Genomic DNA, 23,387 nt, shown 5'->3' on the forward strand with positions numbered 1-23,387 from the left:
TAGCGAACCAACCTGGCTGAGCAAGAGACTTTTCGGCAAAGACGGGTTCTTTCTTGACGTTCTGGAAGGTAAAAATAAAGTGTTGGGTGCGTTGAGTGACGTCATAGGGCTGACAAAGTGTTTGGAGGCTCGGCTTAGTAATATTTTGACATAATCATGATATTATAAGCATGGAATCTGGGAATGTCATGTGATACGTAGCACGAAGTTCGAAACCTGCGCTTGCCACGGAAAAAAAAAAGGCGTAAATTATTTTAATTTCTTTTATAACTACGGAGTATCCAAGACTCCAAAGAGCCGCAACAAGAGCTACGCAGCCATGCGAAGGCATAAAGGGGGCGATGGCTGCGAGTTTAAAAGACCTGATCGAATATTTGCTGGAGGAGATATCTTTACGCGGTGACCAAGGTGAGACGCGGTGCTCGGCAGGCTACATCTTGACTTAGTTTTCCATTGGCTATGATCAAACATACGGGAGGGAACTAACCAAATTGATAGGAGTGCCTCCAGCACAAGTACTTGCGTTTATTGATGAATTTTATGCGCTGCGGCGCGAGAATAATGCTCGAAATGGCGTGGCAACACATCGTATACCCAATCTTGACAGACGGTTCAAATCCAGGGTCTGGAAGTGGCTTACGGAGCACCCTGAAGTATCAGTTGGCAAGGATAGAGAGGGTAACTCTCTTACACTGGACGACGTGGTACCTCGTTCACAAGAGGATAACACCACAGAGGCGGCTATTGATCCAGCAATAGAGCCGGCTCCCGATCGCCGGGGACAAGATATACTTGTTTTTGTGTCGCTGGAGCGAACCTGGCTCTCAATCACTGGTCATGAACCGGATTCCACCAGGGTTCTACCGTTGGAATTTGCTCTGCTGTCAATTATTGCATCTCGAAAAGAAAAGGGCATCATTCAGTCCGACCTTGTCCGACTGAGTGGACAAGACAAGCGTTCAGTTCCCAAAAGGACTGATTTGTTGCAAGAGAAAGGATATATTGAAAAGCGTGCCATACAATACCAAGCTGCGAGGACAAGCCTGTGCACTCTGAATAAATTCGCCGGGCTCGGACCAGGGCAGCTGTCTTATGATCCTTCATCAGTCGTGGATCCCGGCTCAAAATCAACAACTAGCAAGATAATAGACTTCACAGTTCTACGAGAGAGGCTCTTTGAGATGCTGAGAGAGTATAAAGTCATTACTAGGAATGACCTTAAGGAGAAACTTGGAATGCAAGATCGTTGGCACGGGAAAATATTAAGAAGAGCCATTCGGAAATTTGAGGCTATTGGCTGTATTCGACGGGTCCGTGCAGTATCTCAATATTCGAATGCAATGAAGTCGCTGCATCCTTCAGTAATGCTGATACGTGAGCCGACGGAGAAGGATATCAAATTGTTCCACGAAGACAGTAAGGGGCTGATGTCATCTCTGGAGCAGTTGGACGCAGACTTGGACGAGGAGCAAGGCCAAGAAATCGTAGTTGATCCTAACCTAGAAGGCGATTCTACTAACTATGTTGTTGATATCGGTCGGACTGTCCCCCAATGGACACCAGATAGAACAATCTCTAATTTGGTTTTTGATACTATCCATCAGGCTGGCACTAGAGGGATTTCTAACAATGTTAGTTTATCTGACCCCTCAAAGTGTACTTGGAAACTAACACATTCATTTTTAGGACATCAATAAATTAACTATGGGATCCTTTTTCAGAAAGCCACTGGAGACCGTTCTCTCTCGATTGACCGGCTCATGGCAGAGTTCACAGCCTCTCCATCTTCGACACCTAGCCATTCTCCGCGACACTGCGCTCAACAAAACTGTATATTATTATATACATTATTCGTTCGACCATTTTTCCTCCCTAGTGAGCAATGGTCATGCTTCTTGGGATGCAGTAACTGGAGGTCCAAGGTCCGGAAAACGAGTGTTAAACGCCCCCCCGGCCAACGCAAAGGCTACCTTGGACAAATATGGCTTCCCAGTAGATGTCTCGCAACTGCTCTTACGGAAGGGGAATGCAACGCTTCGCGAATGTTTGGAGGCTTCTAAGCCTTCGAAATGGAACCTTACATTCAATGATCCTATTGCAATTTCTCTCTTAGATGGCACATATAGTAGGTTATCATTCAATTTGGCTAATTAATACTTGGCTAACTAGAAATTTCAGCCGTTGACTTCTTCAGAAAAGGCGGCCTTTCAAGGTCGGCCCTCGAGCGCGCTAGAGACGCTGGAGTACTTGAATCAGACGACCATGAACTTTTTGGACCCAATGTTCCTAACGGCACTCAGTCTGATGATGTCGCCCAATCGACTCCTGGTTACCAGGAGGGCATGGAAGATATTGTACCCCGTGCGGCTAAACGACAGAAAGTTGTCACAGATCCATATGAGGGATTGACTGGAAAAGAACTCCTTGAAGCGCAAGGCCTAGATGAAGGATGGACGGAGTACAGTCTTCTACTTATGGACCGCCCATCAACGGGGGTATATGTAACACCGTTTGGAAAACGTCGGCCTGTTGGAAAAAAAAGAGGGCGCCCAGGTAAAAGTCGTATCGCCGTTTTCAAGTCACCGAGGTTAAAGGAATTTGACTGGTTTGTGCCCCAAGCATCACCTGAACCACGAGATGAAGAAACAGTTTCGATAATTGAAACAAGCTTACAAGCGGGGTCCGGGAACCTGTCCATGGAAACCCGCCCTTGCCGCCCGGTCAGGGCTGCTGTTCAACGGCAGACTTATTTCGAAGTCGATAAAGATGGGCTGGATGATACAGAAGAGCAGCCTGCCAATAGCATGGAATTGGATATTGAATGGAGCCTGAAGGACCGCCGGGTGTTAGCGAAAAGAAGAGCTCCAGACGCTGGCGGGCAAGTGTCTACTGGAGCAGGGGAAGTTCCTCGACGCCGGAGAGGAAGACCGCCAAAAAAACGAAAACTTGACACTGGAGTGGAAGCTTCAACAGTAACTTCTCCCGAAAAAAGCCTGTTGGTCGATGACAATAGATCAAGATTGAGGGAAACGACAGAGCTACCAAATCCCGTCCCTGATGATGACATAGAGCTTAACGAAGCTCCATTACGTGAAACACAAGAGCAGGAGTTGATTATCCTCTCCCCTAGAGATGCACAAGCCACGGCTCCTTGCGTACCAACAGTTGAACATCCTAAAGAAACAATCCCCGAAGAAGGTTCAAGAGAAGCTGAGTTGAAGAAGGAACCTATATGTGATCTATACGGAGACCCCGTCGCCGAGGCCGTGCAGACTATGAACAAATCTACTGGAAATTCGGGAGTAACCGCCGAACTCACTCTTCCTGATGCACAGAATACACAGAATACATCGGATACCTCTGTTACTAGAGTTGATGAGATCAATGGGACTCTCAAGCGAGATATCAGGTCTGGTTCAATCGGCGTACTCAGAAGAAAGATTCTTCTAGATATTCTCGAAAAGGGAGGCGGCGTATATCCTATGGGAAGTGAAATATGGTATCCGTTTACGACTCAGTGGCTGAAAACAAATCAAAGCACAAAACCTGATGCACGAACAGTAAAAAATGCAATGAGAACACTCATTGAAACTGGAAAAGCTAGGAAGCACACATTTAGCGGGAGGAACTCTAAAGGCCTTATGGTGACGAAAAGCATCTTGTCTTTTCCGGAAATTTCAGGAAACCATCCAAAGTTAAGAGCCATGCAAAAGGAAATGCTTGATGCAGACCCCCAACTTTATCTTCCCTTAGAGGTTGAAATTGATCCAGATCTGAGAAAGTCGAACCGTGGATTCTTGGGGTACGGCGTGAAGCTTCCTGATATTGATGGGGAAATAAATGTGACACTCCATCAGCCTCCAGCCATGACACGCAGACCACCACCTAAGGCAGGAAGACGATGGAAAATGCACAACTTCGAAGGTGAGCTCTTTGAGTTTGATATCAAAGAGCTATCTTTTCCCTTTGACTCCCCTCCAAGTCAAAGATTGGAGAGCATACAGCGGTTGGCGCAAGGGCGTTCTTATCTAGCTTCCTTCGGTTTACCGTCACCTAGCGGGAGCTCATCTCAACATACGAGGTACCCCGTACCTGTATTGCCGATATCCCCAAAAACTAGATACCTGGTAACTCCCGAGTCAATGCTGATGTGTCCACTGCAAGTATATCACTCGGCGACGGGGACATTTGGGACAGGTGCCTATATTCCTGGTAAATATAGGGTGTACCCTAAACACCATCGTGAATATAATATGCTACGACCGGAAAACCTAGAAACCATCTTGTCGCAAAGAGGCAATCGCAAGTTTGATAGCTCAAAGTTTTCTGACCCAGTGTCCCACCAGTTTTTTTATGATGTGGACAGAATCAAATACTGGGAGCACCGGTACCCAGAAATATTTGAGATGCCCAACGATGATTTTGTCTATATAAATCATACTATCGAGGAACTCCCAGAATGTGCACCTCTAGAAGGTGCGATAAATTTTGAAAGTGATGCTGCGGCCATTGCGGAGATAGAGCACACGCGAAGACTGACAAGGCAGCTAGCTAGGAGAAGCCAGGCTCCTGAAGCTGTTCTTGCGCGTCATTTTGGCTCTGACCGGAGGCAAAGATGGAGGAAAGGGGAGACGCACACTGAAACTACACGCAAACTCACCCAACTACAGGAGTCCAAAGCTGCTGGTGAAGCGGATAAAATTAAGAATCACAAGACAAGACGTGTCAACTCTTTACCAGCCAAGGTAACTCAACGGCTCATGATAGCTATGGTTGTCGTACGCACCCTCGCTGGGGGGTTAGAAGGAAGAATGGTCGAGTGGTCCTTGATTACCCCCCTATTCCCGAACTATACACCTAAGTTCGTCCATGACCGTGGGAGGCTGTTAACCGGGAGGCATAGACTGCAGCTGTCGAAAATGCAAAGTGATTTTCAGGAGAAGTTTGCAGATGCCTACGAAAGTGGAGAAGTGCCACCAATCAATTTCGACAATCTAGAAGCGTATGACTGGGAATGGGTTGTGGATTGGGCATGCAAGAATATGGAAGAGCCTAGTATGGGTAGGCTTCCTAACCTCCCGGCGTCTCGACGACAATTTGACAGCCTGTTTGAGATTCGAACAGAGTCAAGCCAGCAGATTGATGAAATCTACCACTATACGCCACCTACAACTATACCCAGGAAACGAACTCTCTTGGGAAATCTGCTACTCTCTAATAATATTTCAGATGCTCGGTCACGTAAACCGAGGGCAACGGAACTTGAGCTACTGGATGTGGCAAAGACTTGGGTGCGTGCGAATGTCGTAACGCCTGAAGAGACCTACAAACCGGCAGAAGCTGGTCATATTATGAGGCAGTTTGGCGAGGATCTCCTGGGAAGAGCTATCCAATCCCTCATGACCGAGCGCGTCATCTCCATGGGCAACAAGGGTCGGGTAGCTCCTGGACGCAATTTCGACCTTACGGAGCAGTTCCTTGGTACCCTCACACGCAGACGCCCCATTGAATTAACGCAGCTGAAGCAGGCCTCTTCTTTCAAAACAGAGGTTCTCGACCCTGCCCTGCTTTCTGAAGGGTGTTATTACGTGAAGTATGACGCAGCGGATGGTGATATAATTGCACTTCTCAACCTAGCTTCAAAAGGCCATGTTGTACTAGTACCGAGGGACCCTCCTCGGAACAAATATGGGTTAACTGAGGGAGGCTACCTGACAAGGCTAATGGATAAAGAAAAGCTGCGTTTTAACGTTGAGGTTCACCCAGCCCACGGCCGGTATCTGTACGGAAATCCCATCAGCCAGGCATTAAAAGAGACGCCGATACCAAAAGGCGATCTGGGTAACTTTCCTATTAGCTCGGAATCGTTGACACTGATGCCTAAAGTTCCGCTGTGGTTTGATGTGCACTCTCAATATGTGAAGATAGTATGGGAACTCGTTTTAAGCTCAGTTCTTGGTGTTCTTGTTGCTCGACCGGCCATTGCAGCTAAAGGCATAACGCGTATGCTGGAGCCTTGTCTAGCGGAGTGGGAGACACTTCTGGTTTTAGACTGGCTTGCTGACGTTGGAATAATCGAGAGGACACAAAGCTTAACCGAGAATCATTCGGAAGATACAGGATGGGTTGTAGGCGAGTGGTGGTGGATGGTACTTGGGGAAACCGAGAACAGCTAAATATAAATGTTGCTATGTATATTAGGTGTATTTATCTTGATAATGAAGCATATCTTAATCACTTTCATACCGGAGATGCCTTGATTTACTCTAATTTGCTTTAGGTGATTGATTTAGGATGCTGAATTTGAACTCTTTATTTCAAGGCAGAATATTATATATAGCAAAACTCCGGACACCGTTATAATAACTCCCAACCACCTAGTAACGCCAATATCTGGAGTAAGAAAGACCATGAGATGATGAATTCTTAAATAGCAACTCCAGTTTGTAGTACAGGCCCGCTGGCCCCGCTAGTCGTCGCCATTCCGGGCATAAAGAAAAAGAACGCTGAAACCTTTGATGTAGTTAATCAAAGCTCTGCAGGAGCAAACAAAACCTTCCGAAGAATAACAAATGCCAAGGCGCATATAACCCCTATAATGGCTCTGTCTAACCAGGGGCCGTCGTCTTGGTCAGGGGTATTCCGGGTCGATATTTCGGTGCGATTATGCCGAGGTGCCAATGATACCTGGGGTCGAATATCTGCGGTGGGCTGACTTGGGTTCTCAGGAGCCTCTGCTGGAGGCGGGTTTTCCATCGCTGAAGTCACTGTTGGCGTAGAGTTGTTGAGGCCAGACGTTACGGGTTGATGGACTTCTCCGTTGTTATCACTTGGTCGGAACGTTGGCTCTAGCGTAGGTTCAGAATCAGGCTTCGATCCCTTCTCTAGCTCATCGCGATAACCCAGTTTGAGGCCTTCAGGTATCCTATCAGCGCTATTTTGTTGTTCCCCTGGAGCACCCTCATTGTCAACATTAACGCCTTTCTCACGGCACATGTCTTGCCATTTCGCCAGGATCTCCGCATTTGTTTTTCCATCAGGGCAGCTTGGGCAGACCCAATCCCTGCTCCGTTTTGCCCAGTCCTTCCTAGCTTCACTGCTTGCATCTAGTCCGCCAACCTGACCCTTTGCCTCACCGTCCATGAAGCTTCTGATTGCAGTCAAGGCGGTCCGAATACCCCACGCTGGTTGCCAAGTTTGCTCATGATGCCGGCTTATACTGAGGCATATCTCGCGGTTAACTTCAAACCGGCCGGATGGGGTTAGGAAACGGAATGAGGGGGGCCGTAGAGGATATTGCGGGGGAAGGAGGATGCGGCCATGGTATATGCCACCAGCATAAGGTGACGGGGCAGGAGGCCCTGCAAGGGTAAAATGCCACTCAAAGAGGTTTGAGTCAGATAGCGGATGCGCGTGGAAGTGAGGAGATGGCGAGGAAGATGACGGAGAGAGCTCTTGGGCCTCTTTCATGAGCCGCCGCAGGGTCGTGTTATTAGCAGACATGGCGAAGGGAAACGAGGATCGATCAACCTATGCTATTAGAACAGCAGTTATTCCCTGGTGTCTGCATCGTTTAGCTCATACGATCGCCTTGTTGATTCGGATATCGACAGCGTAGTAGCTTGGGGCTGCTGTTTGTTGCCTCTGGCCAGTTATCAAAATATCCAAAGCGATGATTCAATGTTGGCCTCTGCCAATCGCCGAGGGAAACTCTCACGTGACTAACCAAATTCGCGCTGGGCAATTCATTTATCCAGCTTTGAAGAATTGAATATTGAATATTGAACGCTGCACCTTTGAACTTTATTGATCGAAAGGCACTCTAGGGAATCAACGGACCTTGCGATTTGACTTAAGGAACTCTCATTTGTCTAGTGTTCCAAACGGGGGTCTAGAAGACAGGTTTTAGCATCTCATTTACAGTAAGACTAGCCACAGCCTTCAACACATTTGTATTATTCATATATTCGAAAGGAAAATTAGATTGTTACTCCGAGGTCTTTTAAACAATACTTAAGTTTCCAAGCCCAATACGCCAGCATTCCAGAGACGGAATCCAGTATCTGGTCTACGGTACGGCGTGAATAAATACACCATACCGAACATAGACATGTAAAAGTCAACAAAATAGTAAGAATACAGGAAAAGGGCAACGAACGGAGAATAATCCGAGCAATCAATCCCAGTTGACCCATTCCTCCCTCATTCCTTTTGCAGTACCGTTAGGGAGGGCTTGTTTAGTATTATTATTTGCTACAAGAGCATGCTGCTCGCTAGCCTCGTCAGAACTCATACTGTAACGATCGGAAGCTTCGTCAATGTCTTCCTCCCTTTCTCCAGGACGAGGACGAGGGGAGATTGGTCGTAACGTTTTCATCGAGACACCAGTAGATGGCCGGTCTTCGACACTGCTTCCCATATAAGGTGATGCTTTCATATTTCCCGTACTGTTGAACCTTCCAGTCCATGAATTTCCCGGGTGAGGATCAGAGGCATGCCAGGAGTGATGCAGGGCTGTAGTTGGCAGGGACCGGCTTGTTTTTGCCGCTCGCTGCCAGAACTGTTGGCGTTGGAGACGTTCTTCTTCCCACCTCTGGTGTCGCTGTTGTTCAACCCTAGCTTTGGCTTCCTGCCATTTGCTGCTAGGTTCCCAGCGCCATCCGTCGCCGATAGTGGTGCATATCGGGATGGGCCAGAGAAAGGGATTTGGTCCAAAGAGGTGTAGTAAGTTCCTTCGCCACCCGAGGTCAAATGCATGGGGCAGCTTCTCACTGTCGCACTCCGCTAGGTATTCTTCATACCTATCGTGCTCCCGGGCTCTATCGAGTTCTCCGTAAGATCTAAAAAGAGATTGCTGAGCCGGTGTTTGGTATTGCTCGTAGTGCTCGTCAGGGTTGTAGTCGTTGTGCTGGTGTCTTGGGTCTGGGATTCTCGTTCCTATTGTAGGCGAAGAGCGTTCCTCGCCTTCTTCAGCGCGAGTGACGCCCGGGATCGCATTGGCATGCATATCAATAAACTGCTGCCCGTAGCTCTGAAGGGTTCTGCCGAAATCTTTCGTGGTCGCCCCCATGTTTTGAGCGTCTGGCTGGTGGTGCTGCCATTCTCTCCTCTGCCGATCCAACGTCTTCCTGACCGGCGCCAAATATCTTGTCTTCTCTAAACATTCGATAGTCGTCAATCCGCGGATCGAGAGACTAATATGCCAACCTGTAAAGCCGCTTAACACCAGAGACATCATTCCCGAAACAACGGCCAGTATTATCACATTGACCGGCAAAAACCGTTCCATATATTGCGCATCTTTCATCATCTCATCCCATACCCAAAGCACCGAAACGGCAAAACAGACATAACAAAAAAGGCACGTATATATCAAAAACAGCAGAAAAGCCTTATAGTTGTACATTCCAACGCAGGTGGCCAGCCACGGGCAGTGGTGGTCCATTTTCAACACACAGCGTCCGCAAGTTGAGCAGTGATGTGTCCGATCTGGTTTCCGGCACCGACATTTCTTGCAGTAGCGCAGTTCTCCCATGGAGTTCACCGTGACAGAGCTATATTCAGGGTCTTCGGTAGTTGGGAGATAGCTGTATTGATGCCTAGATCGGCTGTGTGAGGAGGTTTTTAGGGGTGTTCCGGGGTCGGTAAAGACCGCAACCGTATACGACGTGTTCATCAGAAGGTAAAGAGAGATTCCAAAAATGCTGCCCAATGTCCCTGTAGCCTTGTTTAATCTTCTGTCAAAGAGATATCTTATATGGATAGGGATAGGCGTACCTTTCCACCAGCTCCTTGTGTGGTATATACTGACTCCAGCCTCTACCCATACCGCCCACGTTGTAAATCCGTATACAAAAGCAAGAGGAAAATATTTGATGGCGTTGCAGAGAAGTCCTTCACAGGTTTTTGCCAGTCCGCTTTTTCGGCGCTTCGTGGGAGATAAGGGCTCCGGCACTGCAGAAGCAAACGCCTCCATGGTGTCGAACGGGTGGCAGAGGCACGCTGAAGTTATTCAAAGACTGCTCGAGAAGGTGACCGGTTCATTGTGGGAACTGCTGGTTACGTAGTTATCGGCGGATAGAAGGAACCGAGCCAGCTGGGCCGGGCTGAGGATGGAAGTGAATGAAAATAGGGCGCTTCCGGATCGAAAGGGGGATATTTACAGGACAGAGGAACAGGCGCCGACGTTGCGGCAAATCTAGCAACGCATGCGATTCTTTTATTTCAGCCTGCTGCCAGTTTAGAATAGAGACAGATAAATGAATAGATGGATCATTGATGATGAAGATTGTCGATGTTTGCGCTAGTCAACTACTCCGTATGGTGGATGATGATGCTGCGCCTCAGGATCGGCTGACGCAGCTTGGCGGATCGGACGACGCTGACTAGTCATGAGAGATACTGGGACTTAATATGGAGAATCGTGGGCAACATAGCTAGCCATATATTATATTGATAGAGACGAAAAGCTCTTGTTCTTTGATGCTCAGATTCTGTTGAATACGAAGACAAGATAATGGCCTGATAGTCGCGCTTGGTCTAGACAGGGAATGCCTGGCAAGAATTTCGATCTTGTGTGGCTGGAAAGGGGAAGAAATCCATCTCCTTGCGTACCGTGAGAGTCCTTGTTCTATCTTATATTATTGTTCTATCGAGGGTGGTATGTCGCCATTTGCCTGATGATTCTGCTTGATTGATCTGTTGACGGAGGCAGCGGGTTTGCAGCTCGTCTCACACATCGAGGTGGAACTTGAGCTTCTGATATTCTTTTTCGTAAGAGGACTGGACTCGATATGCTCTCATTGACCCTGGCAGTAACTTTAGAGGTATCAGCCACAGTACTCCGTACTTGACAGGTAAATAGGAGGAGGACGGTGATACCCAGCTCGAGATTTTGCTTCCCTAGGCGGAAGATAGTAAGGTAGCGTAACATGCCATCATGATACCCTTCGCTACAGTGCCAAGATGTATGTTATCGCCCGTATATCTGGTCTTTTGTCCTGTGGCCGCTCCGATATTCAGCTGAGGGCGCTGACGCCGCAATAGAAGGATAGAAGATAGCAGGATGATGCTACTTCGGTATCTGTGGATGTCAGTGCCTTAGTATACAGATCAGTCAGTTATATGGCTAATATAGGTATCTTTGGGAGTTATACTCACCGTTCTCTCACCTCGCTGTTGTTACGGTGGCGAATATACAGGCTCCCAGCCACGCTCAGTATCCTTTCCAGAGTTCTTTGTTAGCTATGGATATACCACCGCTGAGGCCGATCAAAGCTGCCACTGGCCATATACAACCACTAGTGAAGACCACTAGTGAGAGTATGTCTGATCGGAGCAGCTTGATATTTGAGCTGTGTTAGCAGCATTTTGGGGGTAGGAGTATCACAGCCAGAGGCAAAAATCAATACCACATACAAGGAGGAGCAGCAAGATGATAGAGAAAAATAAAAAAAATGTTGATGGTTGATGGTTGATGGCTAAATACAAGACTTCTATCTATCTATCTATCTTTTATCTTTTATTTTTTTTATTTTTTATTTTTATTTATTTTTTTTTTTTCGTTGCTGTTGTTGCTGCTGCTGCTGCTGCTGCTGCTGTTTTTGTCTGTTTGAGACTGAGTGACTGCGTCTCGCGTGTGGCTAGCTAATCTATCTATTGACCTCGTCTTAGCTTCATCCCTTAAGGGGACTACTAGTCACCAGCACTGCGTAGAAGTGCGAGGTCGTCGCTGGTGGCCTGCCTGAGTACGCCGTGCGAGGGAGGCTACTCGTGACTGTCAGACAGGCGGTCGTAGGCAGCCTCTCAAGCTCATCTCGAAAGCAGGTGTTGAACCGACTATCGGAAGCTCTTGAGATCCAGGACGTGTCAGATCCGGCGCTGTGATACTGTCTACCTCCAAGACAGCCGTAACAACCCATCCACTGACAGGAACCTGGGATATGCACCGTTGGGTGCATATCAGAGACCATAGACCCATCCTTGTTTGTGTGAAGACAGAGAGAGAGAGAAAGGGTAGAGTGCAGAGTGGAAGAAGGTGGAGAAAAAGAAGAAGTCGAGAGAGGGAAGGGAAAAAAGAGAGGAAAGAAAAAATTTGGAGGGACGAGGGAAAGGAAGGGCCTTTTATAGACGAGAGGCTGGGTGGCGGGATCGAGCGTGATCTGAGGTAACTGGCGTGATCTGGTTGATTCCAGCGAACAAAGGGAGGTAGAGCAGGACATGATGCCGTCATAGCGAGGAGGACATGACGGCGGGCCCGGAACTCGAGGACGCCGAGCAGCATGACAGCATGACGTGAAGGCTCAGTCATCGTAATCAACAGCAGCATCGCTACTTCCGTGCCACGGAGATATTTTATTGTTTGTTGTTATTGTTTATTGTTTTTGTTTACCTTGAGATGCCATTGAGGTCCAGAGGACAGGAAAGAGGGAGTCTTGCAGGGCGAGTTTCTCCTGCAGCAACATCACCGCTGAACACTCGTGCCAGCCATACCACGACGGTGAGGATGGAGCAGCTGCTACGTAGAGATGTAAAAGAGCAGCCATATCAAGTGGAATATAGATGCATGGAGATATTGAGTATATCAAAAGGTCAAGGTGGTGGATCGAGGCTGAATTAGAGTATCGGGTATTATTAGATAATCACTTTATCTCGACGCAGGCTAGAAAAACATAGTGGCATGACGGTATTTGAAGGATACAAGGTTTGGCAAAGGAGGATAGAGAGATAGTACAGTGGTTCATGATCCTGGTGTCAAGGATATTGGGTATTGATTCTTCATCAATAGGGTGATGCTTATCATTCTTAGATACATCTCACTAGCTAGTTACCAATAACAACCATACATCATCATCTCGGCGGTTATGTACAGTGTCTCAGCTAGTACTTAGAAAGATATCAGGCTGCAGCAAGGACTATGGTGCTCAATGATGAAGCCCTAAATTCCGGAAAGGATGTATCACCATAGCCAGATGCCAGGTGCGTCCGCGTAGGGCTTCTCATTCCACTGGTTATGGCTGGGGGCGCGGAGCCACTAACAAACCAGACCAACCGTTAACTCGACTAACTAACTGTTAACGAACAAGCCAACAGGCGCTCAGGGAGAAATTAGCTAGCTAGTTCAGTAAGTATATTACCTGTTAGGCAATAAAGACGGGTATAAACGGTCGAAGCAGGTCAGCCTGCCTAACTATGCATCATGAGGTATCTTCCGCATTATCGTCTCTGGTTTGCCTCTTATACCCCCTTAATGGCTCTGATATAGGCGGAGGCAGCAATCCATGCTGGTCAGAACAAGCTTTGGGCCGAAAATAGTGTAACCCAGCCGCGATTTCGTGCTAACGGAACCGTCTTCTGTGGCGCTGACAGTCAGGAATGCTCCGTCTCCTGTGGGACAGGTCCCAGAGTAGCGATGGGCTAACAAAGGGGGATCAGCTCGCTGTCCTCTTAGGCAAGCCCTGAAACACGCGGAGTCCTTGAGCAGCCAGCTCGTCTCCCGTCGTCAACATCATCATCATCACCACCACCACCACCACAACAACAACAACAACAACAATAACAACAACCCGCGCATCCAAGCCACCAAAGCCACGGAGCCACCAGCCTGTCTCACGTCGCTGGGCTATAAAAAGCAACCATCTGCTCCCTTGCAAAAGCACAGCCGCAATTTTGGGGAAGGTCAGGCGACGCTAAGCCCGAAGAGGGAAGATCAAGATCCATCGACAAAATCCGCTTTGGCGCTTTTTGACTAGAAAAAGTGTTTACGCAACGTCTGCGTCTGCGTCAACTCAACCAGCCACCATCTTCGCTTCTTCTTCTTCTTCTTCTTCTGCTTGTTCTTGCGCGGCCTCTCTCTCTCCCTGTAGATTCATACTTTTGCCCCTGTTCATCTCTCTCGTTCAGCTGTTCGGTGTCCTCTTCTCTCTGCAGCGTGCTCTGTTTACCTGCGTTCATAGACGGCGGCAACCATGGCTGCCAACGACTACTACAACAACAGCTACTCGCAGAAGCCTCATCCGGCTCTGCCTCACGATAACGACACTCACGATGCCTCATGGGGCCACCAGCAGCCCTCATCTCCGACCCTGCCAGCGGGAGGATACTCCCACAACTACGACAACGGCGGCAGATACGGCCACTACCACTCCAATTCAGACAATGACCTGGGGGAGAGCCGGATGGGCCATAGCAACGACTACTACTCAGAAGACATCCCCCTCAAGCCAAATGCAGCTAACAACAAGCCTGACTGGGCGGACGATACGAGATACCATCCTTCTCCTCACGACTTGCCAACCGAACCCTTGAACCTCAGTGATCCCGTCAGACGGCCATCTCGAAGGAGGAAGCACGGTTACTTTGCAAAGAAGATCCCCTGGGTTACGCATATAACATCTCTGGTGCAGATCATCATATTCATAGTCGAAATCGTGAGAAATGGTATGCCTCATTTCTTTCTATACCCTCTACTGGTTTTCGTCTACCTGGCTCTGCTAACGCTCCATTCAGCCCAGTTAACAGGATCTCCCATCATGACAAAACCCTCCTTCAACCCCATGATCGGCCCATCACCCTATGTCCAGATAAACCTAGGAGCTAGATTCGTTCCTTGTATGCGTAATGTGGATAAACTCCAAAACAACCCAAATACTGTCTTCTTCCCATGTCCAAACTCGACCACCACGGATGCCAAATGTAGGCTCTCCGAGCTCTGTGGATTCGACGGAGTGCCTGATCCAAAGCCAAACGGAAGCCTCGACGATAAACCTGAACCAAACCAGTGGTTCCGTTTCATTGTACCGATGTTCCTACATGCCGGTCTTGTGCATATTGGTTTCAACCTCTTTGCACAGCTGAGCATCGGCGCCGATATGGAGAGGACTATTGGCTGGTGGAGATACGCGATTGTCTATTTCTCTAGTGGGATATTCGGTTTCGTTCTTGGTGGAAATTTCGCAGCTCCCGCCATTGCTTCTACGGGAGCATCAGGCTGCCTCTTTGGCATCTTCGCCCTCTGTGTTCTTGACCTCTTCTACACCTGGGGCAAGAAGCAGAGACCATGGGTCGATCTGACGTTCATGGTAATCACGGTAGCAATCTCATTTGTTCTGGGACTGCTCCCTGGCTTGGACAACTTCTCCCATATTGGCGGGTTCCTCACTGGGTTAGTACTAGGTATCTGCATCCTTCGATCACCAGACACCTTGCGAGAACGCATTGGAGTCAAGACTCCTTACGTCTCCATGGGTGGTAACTTCGGAGTCGATGAAGATCAGAAGAAGTTTTTCAAGCAACCAGTCAGCTTTTTCCAGGGTCGCAAACCACTGTGGTGGGGATGGTGGCTGCTCAGAGCTGGAGCCCTGATTGGGATAATCGTCTCTTTTATCGTCCTTCTCAACAACTTTTACAAGTACCGCACCACATGCTCATGGTGCAAGTACTTGTCATGCCTGGTATGTCTCCCGATACCTTGACAGTTTCTTTCTCTGATGGAGATGCTAATGATACCTTTTTTTTTACTGGATAGCCTATTAGCAATTGGTGCGAGATTGGTGACTTTACCACAACGCCAATCACAAAGAACACTCGAAATATTCCGTTTTAGACGCTATTCACCCTTGATGGCTGGCCTTTCTTAATGCACTGCTTCCTCGTTTGGTTTGCTATGATGAAATGCCCGACACTATCGCCTTGATGGCTCTATACCCCTTCCTTGGTCACGACTCATAATTTACAGCTCGTTAAACTCACCTGTATAGTTTCAACATCCCTTGTAAAGTTGCACTGCGTTTCTCCTGGGCCGTGTACCCAAAAGGTCGGCATCAGCATAGATGATTCGGCGTTTTGGGACTACCTTTCATTTTTTTTTTTTTTTCTTCTATTATCTCTTTTTTCTTCTTGCATTTAATGACTGAATGTTGCAGTTATATCCTGAAATGCGGATATGCAAGTTCCTTGTCGACTTTTTATCACCACTTTGCTATAAATACTTGATTATATTGTCTTTTTTATATATATTCCAATACATAGGCATGTACGGACAATGAAATTAACTTTAAGGAGATTATTTCGGAATCTCATATTCCACGTTCTCTCCCTCAGCTTCAAGCCATTGGTGCCCTGCATCCCAGACCTTCTGCAGCTCGCCGTCTCCCAACTTCAGAAGTCTGTCCAAGTCGGCCTGTGAGTTCTTCTGAAACCAGCCCATGAATCCCAACAAGACCATGTCAGCATATCCGGGATGCTCTCCCTCGAAGAATGGTCCACGGTTCTTCCTAGGGCTAGGGCGTCCCTTCAACATCTTCACCAAAACCGCAATCTCGGCCTCGGTTGCTTTCCACGCTTCTTCCAGCGCCTCACCCTTCGCCTCGAACTCATCCATTGTCATTCCAAGCATCTGTTTCCGAGAAGCGTAGAAGTACTCACGGCTTCTTTCATCCAGATACTTTGGCACAGCCGGGTAACAAAAGGGTAGCACGGGCGGGAAAATGCTACGGAAAACCTTCAGGACAGCAACAGCCAGGGCATAGCTGCATTGTCCGTTGGGGAAGATAGACTTGTACCCTGCCTCCGGGGGGAAGATGGTCTCGAGGTGAACGGCAAGGGCAAAGCTGTCGTTGAGCGTCGCACCCTCGTTCTGGATGGATGGTTTATGCAGGATTGCCGGCAGAGTATAAGGCACTCTGCCACCGGCCAGCGGAGGGACATGGAGAGACTTGAGCAGAGGCTCGATGTCTGGCATGGCGACGTATGTTTGGGTGTAGGGGGCCATCTTGTAGTTCAACACCGCGCGGATGGGGAGGGTGTTGGGAGACCATGATCGTGATTTACCTGGGGCCTCGCTGTTGATGTCAAAGAAATGCACTAGGGTTTCTCCTGGAGCTGGTCTTCTTGCTGCCATGTTGCCGGCTTCCTTGAGTATGAACGAGTATAAGATAGTAGTTTTCCTGGCTGTTGGTGAGAATCGATATGGTGGTCCTCCTCGAGCTGCAAGCCCCACGTTGGTCGTGTTTATGAGATTTATATACCCTTTTTCTCCCTTCGTATACACAGGTACCTTGTCTCTAACCCCCGCAGCTTGATTTATAATCGCTGTTTCACTGTCCTGAGCTACTGATAAGTGTTCTGATATGCATCTATCTACTTACACGACCGACGCCCCGCAGGGACGATGATGGCAGGAAGGGGACATGTCTGCATCAGTCCGCTTCATGCAGGGAGGTGAACCTATTTGGCTATAGAGGATGAAAACGACCAGTGATTTACTATTACAAGCTCTGTTGTATTACACACTGGCCGAACATTCATATACAATGATATACAATCCTGAAAACTAAGGGGATAAAGGGCTGACCACCCAGAGAGTCCCTACCTTTGCTGATATTATTGGCCTCGAAACGATGAGAAACCCATGCGAGGTTTATACTGGTACAGATTGTAACGCTGCTTGGGGGAAGAGACAGAGGAGCCACCATACCATGCACAGGCGAAGTTTCCATAGGCAAAAACCTGCTGCTTCAATGGGTGTGGATGGGATTTGCTCATAAAAACCATGTCTTGGGGTTGTACTCCGTACTGCTGTCGTCACCAGCCTTGCATCAGTCCATCCACAGAAGAGTGCTGCAGCATGTAGCTGCAGATCTTGTTCTGGTCTCCCTCTGACATACTCGTGGCCTGTCCATACTGCATCTGCATTGCTGCGCTGCACACATACCTCACAGTATATGGCTGTATCGGGAATGAGAAGAGGTAGACCAGTCATATTACCATGAGTATTAGGCACTCAATTGTTTGACATCCCGCATCTGGGTATAAGCAGGTTGCCTCGTATATCAGTACACCTCCAGGAGATCAACTCCGCTGAGCTTTTGAGAACGATAATTCAGCTGCAGCCCAGACATGCGGCTAGCCGAGACTCTGTTCAGGTTCAGCTCGCGTTGACGCTGTGTATCCAATGTCTGGTCGTGTTAAGACAGTGGCGGAAATTCTGGGGAAGCGGGACCCCCCTTATACGGTAAAAGTTTCATACAGAAGGCCACCTATCCGTACGGAGTAAACTCGACTGGGTTGTTCTCCAGGTGATGATTGCAAGGTTCTTATCGTCTTACATGCAGCCAGCCGAGCACCTGAACACATTATCGTTAGTTAACAAGTTAACATACAACAGCCACAGATCAGCGGATCATACGAGGAGATACATAGCTAATTAAGCTAACCAGTTAATCAAACGGCCATAATTGGCTTTGCTGGAAGCGCGACGTCTGGGATGGTTTGGACACGAGCTGAAACCTGGCGAAACGAGGTCAAAAAAGCCTTAACGAACAGCCGCTTCATAAAGTAAAATATCAACATTAGTTAGTCTTCGTCTCCTTCTTGTGTCTTTTTAGAACTGAAACTTGATGTGAAATTTTGATAGACGGAGCAAAGGAGACATCGTGAGCGCAGCAGAGATGCAGGAATGAGGTTACGTCATCACCAACTGTGACCCCTCGGCCTTCTTCTGCTGCGTCGCCCTTTGGCCCTGTTTGATCCTTTCAATTGAACGACGGCGATGAACAACTTCATCTTGCTGTCTTGCTGGCGCCTGCTAGAGGCCTTGAACTGCTGCTGAAGCGTAGAAATCTGAGCCATAACAGGACCGGTTAGTTGGTTAGCTTGCTTGTTATCCCACTTTATCAAGGTATTGACTAGTTAACTAACAGTTGCGCAAGCTCTAGACCACCGGGGCACACGCGCTACCACCCACCAGTTGAACAGCATGGCCCAGCCCACAGAAGCATCTGATCCCTTGATCGCAGCTCTCCCTCCGGCTACGGACTACTTGACCTACCTGACGCTCGTCGAATACCAGCTGACCCCTGCTCGGTTGCCGGTCCTTCACCAGGTCCTTCAAGATGAGACGCTGACTATAAACATCGGCTGGGATCTGGTCAACATACTCATTCCACTTCTGCCGCACTCGCGGGAATGTCTCGACGATATTGCGAGGCTTGGAAACCCAAGGGAGGTTATCCTGCGGGTTTCAGAGGCTTTGATGAAGCTCCAGGCCACGGAAGACGATTCTCTAGAAAGTGAGGATGAGGATGCAAATAAGCAGGCTAGCGATCAGCGGCATCTTCCCCTCCATATTGTGCAGTTCAACTGCCTCTTATCAATGCTTTCTACGCTGCACTCACGGATAAAGACGAAATACACAAGTCGTTTTGTTGCAACTTCTCTTCACGCTGTTTTGGAAGCCTACTCAGAATTCCCCACTACAGAAACCACAGCTGCTATCCTGGAGCTCCTACGAGATTTATCAGGGGGAAAGCGGCCGCCTCTACCCCCGCGATGTCCTTCGGAACAGGCACTCAACCGCTCTACCGGAGACAAGGCACCAGATCCCGAGGCGGATGAACATGCGGAGGGAGACTCAACAGATGAGGCCACTGAGGGAAAGTTGACTCAAAGGTTACTGCAGTTTGGCCTTATCGAAACGTTAAAAACATATCTCCTACAATGCGTGGACGAACCAGGTCCTGCCGGTATGCAGTGGGCGATCCGTGTTCAGGAGAAGCTTGATACTCCTCGTGCGGATGTTGTGATCCCCACATGTATCGACCAATTTCACAACGTCGAGTACCTGCGGGAGAGGGATACTACCTTGGGCAAGATAGTGGTAAGTAACGACTCGTTCTCAGTATTGTTGGCAATATTTCATCCGCCTAACGTCATTGCCAGGCCTTATCGAGAGACTTTGGCCTAGAGACAGATATGTTGCAAAAGATAATATTTAAAGGAGAAAGTGACCTTCCACCTCCTCTAGATTTTGATAACCTGCCTAATTCTCCTGATGAGATTCCGCTGGAGAGGCATGGATGTATTCTTCTCCTTGCTGCGCGATTTGTGACAGCTACGCTCTTTGGATCTGGTACACAGGAGCAGCCTCTACATTTATATCCAGACATTGTTAATATCCTGCTTAACTTCCTTGGAGATTATGCATCCCCCTATACTGCGGCAGCGGAGGAACCAATCGCATTGATCGACTCTATCCTGTCCCTTGCCGCTGTGGCCAAGACTAGCACTTCCGAAGATGCTGAAGACGAAGAAGGATTCAAGACCCTTGTTTATGGGTTGACAGCTTGTTCTCGTGGCCCTGCTCAATTCAAGGCCTTCACCCGTCTAGGGTCCATTCCTGCTCGGGCATTCCATGTATACCCGGATATTCAAGTGAGATACAATTTAATGCTGGAGATTCTTAGTGAAGAGGAGTCAGATTACGCGAGGTTACCCGCCATACAATGGCTTAAGGAAGAGCTTATATCACACTCTGCTAATCCGGCTGAGACTGAGACCGACAACCCATTCTCTGATCCTGAGAGTTTCACATTCTTATTTCAGTCCATCTACAAATTCTCAAGTCCAGCACAGACGTCTACCACATCTTCTGCTCCCGAGGGTATAAAGCCTGAAGTATGGATGGAGTTTACCCAGGAGATTGCACCAATTTATCTTGAAAAGTTGAACTTTTATTACTTCCTCTGCAAGTCGTCTAAACTTGCTGAGCAACTCCATATATCTACTTTGCAACCGATATTCGATGCAAGGTTCCTAGATCCCCTCAAGTCCTTCATCAGCTGTCTCTCGAGTCCTGCCGTTCTTTTACATATTGAAACGGAGATGGGTGAAGCTACAGTGCAGATGGGTATGAGTGCAGCTGAAGTGGTTTTACAGATCATTTCGGATATTGAGCGTGCTACATAAATATCAAGGAGTATGCCAACCATTCTTTCGTGTCACTATGGAATCGATATATCCTTCTTAAATGCCAAAGTCAGCTTACTGATATCAGTTATTTCATACCAGCTAGATTAAGTATTTTATGAAACCCTAGCTATGACATAATGCGCTCAAACGCTGCACATATCAGTTTACCAAAAACTTAAGGGTTGTTCTATCAAGAGAATGACCTTGATTGAATGATATGCAATCTAAATACAGTAGGAGGGCCCTTGACCAGACGCCACTGACAGCAGAACATATACCAAATTTCAACCCTTATCCCATCAGTGAAGCAAAACCGGAGGCATCCTCTGGCTGCAAGGCAACAAAAAAAACAAAAATGAGCGACAAGAAAGGAAGGTCGAAACTGTTGCTCGTGCTCCTAATGACCGCCTAGAATAATGGCCACCTGCATTCATTTATATCGAACTCCTAATGGTCGCAGTGACCACTTTATATGTCTGAGTCGGGATGTAAATAACGAGCACCCAGATAATGAAAGCGACGATTGCGATGACTGTGCTGTTGATCATGATAATCTCGAGAGGATGCATTCCGTGTACCGGTATCGCAACTCCATAGTGATAGTACATCCAACCAACTCGGTTAATGATCCGGTCTGCCCATCCACGCCTCGGGGCCTCAACTACCCAGGTTTCGTTCGAGGCCCTGGGTTGATGCGTGACAGGCCGCGGAGGGAGTCTCGAGGAGTAAAACATCACGGGAGGCCGAGTGTATGGTTGTACTGGTCTCCTTGCCTTGTTCCTCTTTTTGAATAATTTAGGCCGCTCTGGGGCCATACTTGGAACAGCTGAAAGGAGTATGTCACAATTTGTAAGGGTAGAAATAGATATAAACGAGTGTCTTTGTATGCAGAAATGTCTGTCTTGACAATAATCCAGGCCGCTGCATGTTTATTGGAATATTATGGGCCTATTATTCTGTTGGTTTTGATAGAAAGTGCATAAAGGGGGGAAAGGGAAGCCGGCCCCCTTGCATACGACTTGCGCCTACCTACAACCACGGAGTCTAGTGCTCTGCCATTTCCTTAATAACGATGATGTCGGTACGCGTGGTCGCTTCTGGAAAGATCGATACCTTCTTGGTCTTATACAATATGAGCCGGTCGATCCTGAAGCAGAGGGGGTATGGATGCTGTAAGACGGGATAAAGACTCGTACTACATGATATGATTCCTGGATGTTTCTTAACACTACAGCAATGCTCTTACATAGGCATGGGCTCCTCCTTTCAGTCTTGGTGCATTAGCTGTTGCATGTCCCTTGTTTACAATGTTTGAAGAAGCCAGGCGTCATGACTGCTTAAAGGGGCAAAGTTCCATCGTAAACAGGTATATATGTGAATATATAAGTGAAATATACACAAAAGCCCTTCTTCCTTTGCCCTTGCGTTGAAATGACGCTCTCAAAACGTTGGCGGGTAGAGGGAAAGGGGAGAAGGCAGGAGAAAGGAAATGTTTGTGCACATAAATTGAGCCATAATTATATATCCAAGCATGGCTGGATCAAGATGAAACGACCCTGCCGTAAAAATCAATAAACACGAAGTCAACGGACACTGAGGGAACCGAAAATGAATGAGTGATGGTATCTCCTCTTTCCTCCCCCCCCCCTTTTTTTTTGGATTTTCTTATTTGATGGCACTCGGATTCAAACAACCTTTTGGAATTGTTACCCATGAGCATTGCTAGAGGGAAATCATGCTAGCAAAATGCTCTTGTTGAAGGGCTGATGAAAAAAGAGTGACATGGACAATTATACAGGAACAATAAACAAGAAGAGTGGTGGTGCCAGGTGAAGAAACGATGGGTCGAAAGGGGCCGTAAACGACGGATGAGATGTAGATGCGTCCTGTTGTCGGGTAAAGCTTTGTCACCTGGCAGCATCCAAGATGTTGTTGGCTTCGTATCAAATCTGGGAGGGAGAGCATTGCCGGATGAGATAGATTGGATGTTGAAGGTAAGCTTTCTCGCAGATTTGGGTGTGTCGAAATATCGAAGTAGATGCAGTTCCATCATCGTCACCCTCCGCATTACCACCCCTTGGCTACCATCATTCCTTCACCATAGCCAAGAGTGTCTAGACAAATGTCTACATAACGATGCACTGGCCAGTGCTGCCACGGGCGTTGACGGGACCTATAACTACGGTGTTAGCCACGGATCCGTACATAATTCTTCTGACAGTTCAAGATCATCCTTACCGGAGGTCTGAGTTGGGGCGACGTAGGACTCCATTTTGATTGTGGAAGGGTTTGCTTGCTGGAAGCTTGAAAAGTAGAAGTTGATAGATAGAAGTTGATTATAGATTGCTTGATTGTCTTGTGGAAGATGAAACAGGGAGCTCAAAGGAACGGCGCAAGGAAGAGATTTATATAGACTCGACCTCCTGCTTTCTCCGCTGCAGGTTAAGCTATCGTTTTCGACTGATACCGAGTCAAGACATTGTTCAACAGACAGAACTTGCCGCCCCAAGCGTCTAAACCTGAATATCGCTCGTTTTTCTTTCTTCGACAAAGAGAACGGTGCCCGGAGTATTGTGATTAATCTCTCAACATGGACGGCGGCGTTGCGGAGAATCCTGGTATTTTGCATAAGTTCTTTA

General features: G+C 47.9%; 7 protein-coding genes across 9 annotated transcripts; 4 read left to right on the plus strand and 3 right to left on the minus strand.

Moving 5' to 3' along the window:
- Nucleotides 1–285: 285 nt before the first annotated feature.
- On the plus strand, nt 286–6,176 carry TERG_05295 (uncharacterized protein; the record flags this gene model as incomplete). The annotated part of the gene is made up of 3 exons (XM_047748406.1): nt 286–408; nt 499–2,125; nt 2,179–6,176. The coding sequence occupies exons 2-3, from the start codon at nt 1,705–1,707 to the stop codon at nt 6,174–6,176; spliced, it is 4,419 nt and encodes a 1,472-aa protein (XP_047604388.1). The 5' UTR covers nt 286–408; nt 499–1,704.
- Nucleotides 6,177–6,528: 352 nt separating this feature from the next.
- Nucleotides 6,529–7,503, minus strand: TERG_05296 (uncharacterized protein; the record flags this gene model as incomplete). Its single annotated transcript, XM_003234657.1, has 1 exon — nt 6,529–7,503. The coding sequence occupies one exon, from the start codon at nt 7,501–7,503 to the stop codon at nt 6,529–6,531; it is 975 nt and encodes a 324-aa protein (XP_003234705.1).
- A 673-nt stretch (nt 7,504–8,176) lies between these two features.
- TERG_05297 (uncharacterized protein) lies at nt 8,177–9,976 on the minus strand (the record flags this gene model as incomplete). Its single annotated transcript, XM_047748407.1, has 2 exons — nt 8,177–9,300; nt 9,457–9,976. 2 exons carry the CDS (start codon nt 9,974–9,976, stop codon nt 8,177–8,179), a joined length of 1,644 nt encoding a protein of 547 aa, XP_047604389.1.
- A 3,833-nt stretch (nt 9,977–13,809) lies between these two features.
- TERG_05298 (uncharacterized protein) lies at nt 13,810–15,878 on the plus strand. Of its 3 annotated transcripts, XM_003234659.2 has the most exons (3): nt 13,810–14,439; nt 14,509–15,452; nt 15,527–15,878. In XM_003234659.2, the coding sequence occupies exons 1-3, from the start codon at nt 13,968–13,970 to the stop codon at nt 15,602–15,604; spliced, it is 1,494 nt and encodes a 497-aa protein (XP_003234707.1). In that variant the 5' UTR covers nt 13,810–13,967; the 3' UTR covers nt 15,605–15,878. The 3 variants fall into 3 exon arrangements, with proteins under 3 accessions (XP_003234707.1, XP_047604390.1, XP_047606560.1); XM_047748408.1 differs by having other exon boundaries at nt 13,810–15,452; XM_047749959.1 differs by having other exon boundaries at nt 14,509–15,878.
- A 185-nt stretch (nt 15,879–16,063) lies between these two features.
- On the minus strand, nt 16,064–17,761 carry TERG_05299 (uncharacterized protein; the record flags this gene model as incomplete). The annotated part of the gene is made up of 2 exons (XM_003234660.2): nt 16,064–16,912; nt 17,477–17,761. The coding sequence occupies 2 exons, from the start codon at nt 17,759–17,761 to the stop codon at nt 16,064–16,066; spliced, it is 1,134 nt and encodes a 377-aa protein (XP_003234708.2).
- A 996-nt stretch (nt 17,762–18,757) lies between these two features.
- On the plus strand, nt 18,758–20,745 carry TERG_05300 (uncharacterized protein; the record flags this gene model as incomplete). The annotated part of the gene is made up of 2 exons (XM_003234661.1): nt 18,758–19,657; nt 19,720–20,745. 2 exons carry the CDS (start codon nt 18,758–18,760, stop codon nt 20,743–20,745), a joined length of 1,926 nt encoding a protein of 641 aa, XP_003234709.1.
- Nucleotides 20,746–22,401: 1,656 nt separating this feature from the next.
- TERG_12264 (uncharacterized protein) lies at nt 22,402–23,373 on the plus strand. Its single transcript, XM_047751247.1, has one exon. The coding sequence runs from the start codon at nt 22,617–22,619 to the stop codon at nt 22,995–22,997; it is 381 nt and encodes a 126-aa protein (XP_047606561.1). The 5' UTR covers nt 22,402–22,616; the 3' UTR covers nt 22,998–23,373.
- Nucleotides 23,374–23,387: the final 14 nt, after the last annotated feature.

This window comes from Trichophyton rubrum, assembly GCF_000151425.1.
Source record: "Trichophyton rubrum CBS 118892 genomic scaffold supercont2.5, whole genome shotgun sequence".
Classification (NCBI taxonomy): domain Eukaryota; kingdom Fungi; phylum Ascomycota; class Eurotiomycetes; order Onygenales; family Arthrodermataceae; genus Trichophyton; species Trichophyton rubrum.

Coding starts and splice junctions, on each gene's coding strand:
- TERG_05298 (XM_047748408.1), top strand. CDS start 13,968: ATGGCTGCCAACGACTACTACAACAACAGCTACTCGCAGAAGCCTCAT. Junction 15,453..15,526: donor GCAAGTACTTGTCATGCCTG/GTATGTCTCCCG, acceptor TTTACTGGATAG/CCTATTAGCAATTGGTGCGA.
- TERG_12264 (XM_047751247.1), top strand. CDS start 22,617: ATGAGATGTAGATGCGTCCTGTTGTCGGGTAAAGCTTTGTCACCTGGC.